Source organism: Charadrius vociferus, unplaced genomic scaffold (assembly GCF_000708025.1).
Source record: "Charadrius vociferus isolate BGI_N301 unplaced genomic scaffold, ASM70802v2 scaffold390, whole genome shotgun sequence".
Lineage (NCBI taxonomy): Eukaryota > Metazoa > Chordata > Aves > Charadriiformes > Charadriidae > Charadrius > Charadrius vociferus.
Window position 1 is genome coordinate 710911 of NW_009646433.1, and position 9540 is coordinate 720450.

Here is a 9540-nt window from a genome sequence, read left to right on the forward strand (position 1 = left end):
TGTCTCCGTGACACGGGAAAGGCCCTTGCTACAGCCTCGTCATAGAAAAGTTAGACCTCATCTGATGGCCTTGTTAGTGGCTGAAGTAGTGTGCAGAGATTAACTTCAGGAGTTTTCTGGATGGAGAAGATGCCAGCGCAAGGGGTTTGTGTGCCTGGAGCAAACGGCCTTTGCTGAACCCTCACCTCAACTTGGCGCCAACGACTGCAGTAGACACCACCTGTTTCCTCTTGGGATTTATGAGAGCTGCAGTTGTGGCTCTGTAAGAACTTATCTACACTTAGATGGGCCTCCTGCTTACGTAGGTATCTCCTTCGCGCCCTAAATACAAACACTGCCGTGCCCGACAATGGGACACAAGTGCTGTTCTTCTGAAACTCCCATTTTCTCAGAACGTGAAGCGAATTAAATGTTTGACTCTCTCCTTCACCTTCTCTCTGGTAAGGATGTAACTATAATATTCATTAGTCAATGAATTTATTAACTTATCTGAACACGTCTGAGGAGTAGAATATTAATTACACAGTCTCACAGACGATACGTCGATGATTTCTGATTTAAGAGACTGAACACAAAGAATGGATGTTAAGGAGAACTGCGAACCCCACGCGTGCAAAAACCAGGGGAAAGTGTCTCCAAAACAGGTACTAGTTGGGTAGCAAGGTATTAGTTGTTAACAAGGAAATCAGTTCTGGTGCTGGAGTAAGCTCATGTTGTGAAGACAACCGCTGTAATCATGAGGATAAAAAAGGGTTCTTCCATTTAGACGGAAGTCACAATTTTTAGGTGCATCTGAATTAAAAAAACCTCTCACAAAACAGCATCAAAGATGACTCAGCTTAAGCACAGGAGCAGCTTTTTTGAACTCCCATGCTTTCAGCAGTGCAGGTGCACACTCGCTCTCCCAGAGAGACACATCTTCTTGAGGGAAGGCCAAAGCCCTTGAAGGACACAGCTTTCTTCGAGGTCTGCTTGGCAGGGACTCCTGGGCACCTTCCCACTGGAGCATTGACACAGCCTTGTCTTGGACATCCCAGCTGCCCATGCAGGCCAAGAGCCAGGCATTTAGGACACAATCCAAAGGTGCCCATGCAGGACAGGGAGACACCTACAACCGTCACGGCCAGTATGCAGATATCTAAAACCACGGTCCCCCTCATTTAGTGGTCCAGGAAGCCCATCTGCTCAGCTGAAATATTTTTGAATGGTGGTATGTATTTTCTTTGCCTTCAAGACATGAGTAGAGTTTGCTCTTTCCTTAAAATCAGGCCCAAGGCTAGGAAATTGTAGCTCATGTTGCTTACTTTGTGATTGCTGTAACATTTTCCCCAGGTCCTGGGAGCACCCTAGCCATATCTCAAGGTTTAGCTGGGCAAACACCAGGCTGCCAAGAAATGAACTCAACAAAAAGTTGTTCAGCACGTTCAGACCTGGAGGACTGTTGGATACATGGAAAGATCTTCTGACCCTGTAACTTCTGCCTGAGGTCCTCTCAGCTCTGTGACCCCAGGGTCATGCTCAAGCACGGAGATAAAAAGACGCCCACCAGTGCCACCAGTTTGGTAGGCATTTCTGCAATGAACTCCTGCCTATGGCCCAAGTCCTGCTTTAGGAACGTGAACCTGCATCGGATGTAGTCGAAACCTGTGCTTTTGCTGAACAGAAGCCTATAAATTAACAGGAATTTAATAATCACCTCGATATAATGGATTTATACGACAGTACATTTGTTGACATTTTGTAGATATTTTAATATGTATCATTTCAGTTCCTATTTCTTAAGTGACAGCAACTGATAAGAAAATATTAAATTATTCCCGCTTTAGCCCTGAACGTGGCCACCGCACCAGCCAAAAGCAGGTTCTGATGTGCCATAATGACGTCTCACAACGATCTCCTTTGCATTTACTCTGCGTGGTTACATCTGCTGAACGTCTGACCTTTCCGTGGATCATCCTGATCCACGCTGAGACACGGGTATAGAGAAAATTTCAATCCACCCAAAGGCCTTTTGCCACCTGCCACACAAGCACTGAAAATGAGATGCTAGCGACAAGGATGCAAAAAAGAGGAAAAAAAATTGTTTTTATGTGATTCGAGTTGTGTTACGCTTCACCAAACCCAAATGCGCTTTCTGTGCCGAGTTCTCCCCTTCCACCAACCTCCCCTTGGAAAAGATAAGCCCTTGAAGGACACTTAGCTGGAGCTAATTACCAGCCGCTTGAAAAGTAATCCAGGTTAAAATTTCTGCCAAGTAGACTCTTCTCCCAGAGGAGTTTTATCTTGCCCGATATAGAAACAATAACTCTCGAGCGACAAAACTTTCTGCGGCAGCTTCCAATGCGTCTCGCTTTACTCCCAAAGTAATTTTGCCATTTTTCCATCTTCTATTCATCTTTTTGCAGGCCTGCGCCTGCTTTCAAGGAGCTCAGCAAAGGTGAATATGGTATTTGACTAATAAATGCCATATCTTTTGAAAGAGCATTCCTTTGTCTAGTGTTTCTCCAGGCAGGCAGCACTGATCCCCTCTGCTTTTTCAAAGTCAAAATGTCAATTTGCGAAGGGTAAGAATGTCACTGTCACCCACAGTCTCGAGTGCCAAGACTCAAGCACTCAAGCACTGACTTTTAAAATAGAAAAGTTGCTATCAAAATTAATCGTTTCCTCCTTTTGGGGAACAATTCCTCCATCACCAGGAATCCTTCGCTTTGCCCTTTCGTAGGGATGAAATATTTGGCATTAGAAGAAAAGAAGAGGAATAAAGAAGATGAAAGCTCAAAAATGTTAAGGTCGACACCGGCCCGTTGGTTCTCAAAATAAAGAGTTCATCCAAAATAGATCCAAAACTGCAGCTTCCCCCTTAAAAACATGTTACGAAGCACAAAAGAACTCCTGAAAGCCCTTCCCTAAAATTCACAAAACTAACCTGAAAAAGCCTCCAATACAATCTGCACACAAAAGCAGCGCCTGGGATAATAAATTACCGTGTGACACACTAGTAATAATACAGCTTAAAATCGTAGATGTGAAAAGACAAGACTACGAAACGGGGAATGGCAAATCCTATGTGCAAATTTGGGTTGCTTGCTGCTAATGGGCTGGGGCGCAACCTTATAAAAGCTTCTGCGCTAACAGCAGCATGTTATTACTCAAACCAAAAATCCCCAGTTGCATGACCAATGTCTTCTTCCTTTCTGTTCATGTGGAAATCAATATAATCCAAATAGTAGCACAAAAAAAAATATATCTAAAATAATAATAATAATAATAGCACAAGCCTGGGATACTTGGGACCATCTCTGAGGCTGCTTAAGTTAATTCTACAACACTTCGTAAAAGACTTTGCATAAGCTGCAACTGGTATTAAAATGCCATGTTTTCAGCTGGTACTGACACTTAGTATATACATTTTTATATCTATTATATATTATATATACATATAAAATAGCTGTATATACTACATATATATATATATATATAGCTAGCTATCCACTGCTATAGCACTGTGTCCATTTGGCTTTGCATACTGTGCCCAAAATACCTCTTTTCTGGGATAGTAAAAGAGGCTGATACCCTCCTGCCTTTTTAATTAAGCTGACAAGAATTTTAGGGAACTTAGGCATTTGAAGAAGAAAACTTATGTGTTTGAATTGGGGTAGGGAAATAATATTCTAAATGAAAATGCAACCCTGGGGTGCCTTTTAGTACTTTAAAATAAATTAAATATGATTAAAAATGTATTTCAATTATCTCTCAAAGATCATGAAAAAGAAAATACTATCTTAATTCGTGGGTACTTTGCAATATTAACAAGTCTTGTCCAACAAACTAAGTTTCCAGGGATGTATATTTACTTTCTGAAACAAACAAACAGTTATTTTTTAATCAACTACCTAATTAGGGCTTCTCATTTTCTCTCCGCAGAAGTGCCAAATTCCTTTGTTGTACACTATTTCAAACCCCTCTGGTTTAATGAGAAGTTACTATGTATAACTGAAGAGCAATCTTAAATTTAGATGGCTGCAGACCACCGATTAGCAGTCACACCGAGCGCCTGACTTTGAGAAAACACCTATCCCCCTTCTTTAATGTGGTAATAATAATTAAAAAAAACACAGAATAAAAGTAAAACAATTTTTTATAGAGCAACTTTTAAACTACTTTTGCTTTTCAATCAAAATATATTCAATCAAATATATTCAATCAAATCAATATATTCAATCGAATATATTCAGCATCCCTCTGATCAGAACAAGTCCCTCTTCAAAAGCTTTATTGTAGGTATAGAATCAAAGTACAGACATAACAAAATTTTCCTATTAAAGACAAACTGTAGATCAAGAAAGTATGAAGAGTGGGTTTTTTCTGGAAATATTTTAAAATACGCTACAGCTCACTTCTGAAAGGAATGAATATTTATAGATATGTATATACTCGAGATGAATATATTGCTTCATATCAAAGTAGCTCTAGTATTCATTCAAAAATGACAAACTCGATTTCCCATTCTTTGTCTCCAAATACGTTTTGACTTTGTGAAAATGTCTCAGAAAGATCAGAGTTCTCTAAAGAAACAAATCATGTTCAACAACAATCCCCTTCACTACTTGAGCTTTCCAAGATCTGTAATTTCTCACCTTCAAATATTTCAAGAGAATTATTTCGCAATAAATTTTAAAGAAACAATACTTCCGTGGACTGAAACATTGCGATTAAGATGAACCTTGGGACCACCTGGCTCTGGGCACCAACCTGAGGAGACCCAGCTCCCTCTAGTCCTCCTGTTTTTATGGAGGGTGCCAGAGACAACAACTATTATATTGAGAAAAAGCAGGTTTTTTTTTTTAAATACAATGAAGTACCATCGATAAAAACGAGGTTAAGATTTTATGCTGACCGCAACAAGCAGACACTTACTTCGCTTTCGCTTCTGCATCTTCATAGGCTTTATTGGAAACGTCATCTAGGCCGCCAATCAGATGTTTGAAGGAGCTGTGAAAATAAAGGTACATTTTTAGAGGCAGAGTTTCCATTAGGGAGCCAAGGAAGCCAACGTGGCTCTGTGGCAGCAACCAGGCGCCATCCCTCGATGCCTGGGATGGCCACCACTGGCCAGGGCCAGGTATCTGCTGGGAAACACGGCCTCAGACACACTGGAGGAGGAGTCGAAATGCAATAACTAATGCCAAGAAGATCCAAACTTACTGATCCAGCTCTTTTAGGGACTGAACCCACTGAAATGACTGCTGAAGCTGGTCCTCCCTCCAGTATAAGTTTCAGAGTAAATCTGTCAACATGGCTGGTAAGTCCCATGATGGTGAGGTGCCACCACCATAACCCTGTCCTCCAACCAGAAACCCCAGAAATCCCTCTGCTTTCAGAGTGAAGGATAATCTTTATTTCTCTGTCTTAGCTTTCTCATCTTCAGAGGTACAGCAGCCAAAAACATGGCAAAGAGAAATAAAAAAGGGGGAAAAAAGAAAAGGAAAAAAAAAGCGAGGGCAGAAAGGCAAGCGAATTGTCATAAGCCAAACTGCTTAATGACGTTTAAGGGGAAATTTGGCTTTAACTGGGTTAAACTGAGTAAGACTGGGTGAAATGTTATGAGAGCCTGACACACTTGGTGCTGAGCTGTCTTCTCTACGAGCTTGAGCAGTCCCCTAATGCCATCCTCTGTCCCAGGGGAGATACAAAGGGCGTAGATGTATCGGAAAAAGAATTAGAAAATCTTTTTATATCATGAGTGACTCAAACAAATGGACCCAGTGACCATTTAATCAACTAACAAGCAACACTCCAGAGTATAAAAAAATATAACTGTTATGTCTTTGGAGTGATATTACGTAGTGTCAGAGTCTAAATAAGAAACAGAAATTATTCCCAGTGTGTTTGTCACATGTAGGTTTTCTTTTTTTTTTTTTTTCAAAAACGAAAGCACTGCTTGCAAAATGAGAGAAGAGCTAGGCTAATTTGAAAGGAAGAACTGTTACAAACTACTGCCTCTTGACTAGTCTCTGCCTTAAGGTCACAGCTTCAGAAATGAAAGTCCTGCGGTTCCTCCGGCTTCTGTACGTTTGTGACACTCCTGAGACACTAAATATAGAGCTGAAGAAGGGAAGTGGATATTAAGAAGTTGAAAAAAGAAAAAAAAAAAAGAATTGAAAAGTTGAAAAAAACCTGAAAAACAAATAATCACCATTTAAGGACCATATCTACAGATTGAGGAATAAGAAGAGAATATTTAATAGGGCCCTCTTTCAACGGAGGCTTTTAGGATGAAAGAGAATTAACGCGATTCAGCAGGTTAGGAAAATATAGAGCAGGTTAATAAAGGCAACGATGTGCGGGTTGTTTTCATTCCCACCTAAATCGCTTGGTGTCAGATCTCACGGCATTATATAGGATACCGAGCCGCAAACGATAAACCTACCGAGGGAAAAGCTCCAAGCCCCAGTTGTTTGTGAAAATACAGCCAGGAGCAGAATCCCTCCCCGCGCAGGGTGGCTGGGGGAAACACAACACCCTGTGACATACGAGGTTAACTGGGGTGACTTCGCGCCGCCTTTGGCCTCCAGCGCGATAGAGCCGCTGGGGTTGCGCCTGGCCCAAGCAGCTTAAACACGCCGTATGGTCTTAAGTGGGTACTTAAGTGTCCTGCTGCATCAGGAGATGCCTGACCCTACGCCAGGTACCCCGGGTGCAGGCGGAGAGCGGGGACGCGACTTCCAGAAGAACAAAAGGAGGCTTAATTATCGTGCTTTATGAACAGCAGTTGGAAGAAGCCATATTTTACCCGTTATCGTGATAAGAACGAGCAAAGAGGTGATATTCAGGAGAGGTATTTATACTGGTTTGTATCTAGAGCTGTATGGGGATTTTCCAGCATGGCCTTTTGCATAATTACAGTCATCATCGCTCCGGAAATATCCTCTGCCCACACATATTCCCCGAGTTTTCCACTTTGTTTAATTCATAATATTTTAAATGATACAATGTAGGAAATCATTTACGCAGCGCGGGGAAAGCAATAGGAACTCACTAATGAAGAAGGCAACGACCCCTTTGCTCCTGCGTGTGTTAGGGTTTTTTAACGAGGCAGGCTGTAATTTTCGATATTAAGACGTGTTAATCACCGGAGTGTGTTTTCGACCCCAAATTCCTAAATCAGCAGTGAAAATATGAAAAATTCAGCTCTTTCAACGCATCGAGGTTTATCTTTCTTGTGCTGAAGATGTGCCATAGGATGAAGTCAAACCCTTGAAAGACGACAGTGAAAGCAAAGCAAGATGTGTACGCTAATGCTCACTTGCACCCCTAACAGGTATTTAGGCAATTAAGCCAGACCCAGTAATACCATAATCCTTCTGCAACACTGTAAGACATGACCCAAGGCTTAAAATGCAATTTAAAATAGCTCAGCTTGGTTTGCTTTCACGTGGTTGGAAAAACCTGGCAGGGTTAAACATCCAATTTTGGGTTTTTGGCAATGCAAATATATCTTTGTTTAGTGAAACACTGCATGGGCAAATTAAAAAAAAAGTCACTGAAAGGGGTAACAACAGTTTATGTAGTATCCTTAATATCTTAAGCAAGACTTAGGACTGGGCAAGATACTGAAGTTGACTCGAGTCACTTTTTTATTACCTATCTCAACGCTGTTGAAGTACCATCTCGGTCACAACTTCCCCAAGAATTTAATCAGAAAACTGCTCTTTTTTTTTTTTTTTTTCTCCGCGTGGCCTTCTCTCTTCATTCTTTCTATTCTCTCTTCATAACCAATTTTCTCCATGGATAAACTTCACCCCAAGTGGGAAAAACAGTAAAGCAGCAAAAACTAAAATCTCCAAGGAAACAGTTCAGCTCAGCTTGTATGGGGTCAGTCATGCTAGGATAATTCTTTTTTATTTTATTTTTCTCCAATTTCCATTGCCAAGAGAGTTGCTGCAGTAACCTTTCTTGACACCTCACAGCTATCCCCGTTAAAAAACAAAATCAGGCTTTCGAATACAGACAGAAACGTAAAATCCAAAATGAAAACTCTGAAACCACCTGAAGTATTTAACATGTTTCCTTAAAAAAACCCTGCATCATCTTGATATGCCTTGAGTTTTAGTGGCTCTTCCTTCAGCTCCTCTCTCTAACGTTTGCGTTAAGTGATTTTGTACTCCCAGCACCCACAACATTTACACCTGGTAAATCTCAGCGCTCCAGGAAAATATTGTTATCAACATAAATAAATTATATGGAGGAAAAAAAAATAATCACATCTAAATAAAAGATGAACCTGAATCAATCCGAAATATTCTTACAGTTCAGGAGAATCTATGAACATTTTCAAACACTTTTTCAGTTTCAAGAGGTACTTGTGAAAAAAAAAAAAGAAAAAAGTTTACAAAGTTGCACCAACTTCTCTCTTGGGGTGCCAATGATGATCAAGATGTGAGGAATGAGTTTTCAACCTTCCCCTCCTGTTTTATCTCCATACAAGTACGTCTGTCTGTACGTGTTTATTCAAATTGATTTATGGAACAGATGCTGAAGGTTGTCCCACTTCTGTCCACACAATTTTTATCACAAGATGTTTTACAGAAAATTTCCTCGAGGACCAATCCATCAAATCCAGCATATCGTAATTGTTACTTTTTTCCCCAACCAGTCCAACTGTACTTCTGCAACAAATCTAATAACCCCTCCAGGGAGCCTGAAAATTCACTAAGAAGAGCTACAAAAGTGCCAAGCTCGAAACACTTTGGAGGCACGGACATCGTGCATCTCCCACAACCAGTTTCCTCCCAGAGGTTGAATTGCTGCAGTATCACAATAGGAAATACTTAACGAGCAACAGTCTCGATTTTATCTCGCGTGGGGTCTTAGCGAGTCATACACAGAGGGTGCCTATGAATTGTAAAGAAGAAATTGCTCTTGGAATTAAAAATGAATAAAAGACATCCCACAACTAACAACTGTAATAAAATATTAATATGTTTACCTACATCGTACAGAATCCCAGACTGGTGGGGGTGGGAAGGGCCTTCTGGAGCTCCCCCATCCCACCCCCCGCCAGAGCAGGGGCGCCTCCAGCAGTGGCACAGGACGGCATCCAGGCGGGTTTGGGATGGCTCCAGAGGGGGAGACTCCCCCACCTCTCTGGGCAGCCTGTGCCACTGCTCTGCCGCCCTCACAGCAGAGAAGGCCCTCCTCAGCTTGAGATGGAACTTCCTATGCTCAAAGTTTCTGCCCATCCCCTCTTGTCCTGGGCACCACTGGAAAAAAAGTCTTCCCATCCCCCTGGCACCCTCCCGTTGAGGATTTATGAGCGTTGATATGATCCCCCCCTCAGTCTTTTCTCCAGACTGAAAAGCCCCAAGTCCATCAGCCTTTCCTCATCAGAAAGATTCTCCAATCCCCTCATCATCTTCGTTGCCCTTTGCTGGACCCTCTCCAGCAGTTCCCAGTCCTTCTTGACCCGGGGAGCCCCGAACTGGACACAGTACTCCAGATGTGGCCTCCCCAGGGCAGAGCAGAGGGGGAGGATGACCT

At 41.8% G+C, this 9540-nt stretch overlaps 1 protein-coding gene across 1 annotated transcript in view; it reads right to left on the reverse strand.

The window, feature by feature from the left end:
• Positions 1–9540, reverse strand: part of PRKG1 (protein kinase, cGMP-dependent, type I) — a 517290-nt gene that overhangs the window by 61513 nt on the left and 446237 nt on the right. Inside the window, exon 10 of the mRNA XM_009881637.1 lies at positions 4918–4992. Coding sequence (XP_009879939.1) covers positions 4918–4992 — 75 coding nt within the window. The remainder of the gene's footprint in view (positions 1–4917; positions 4993–9540) is intronic.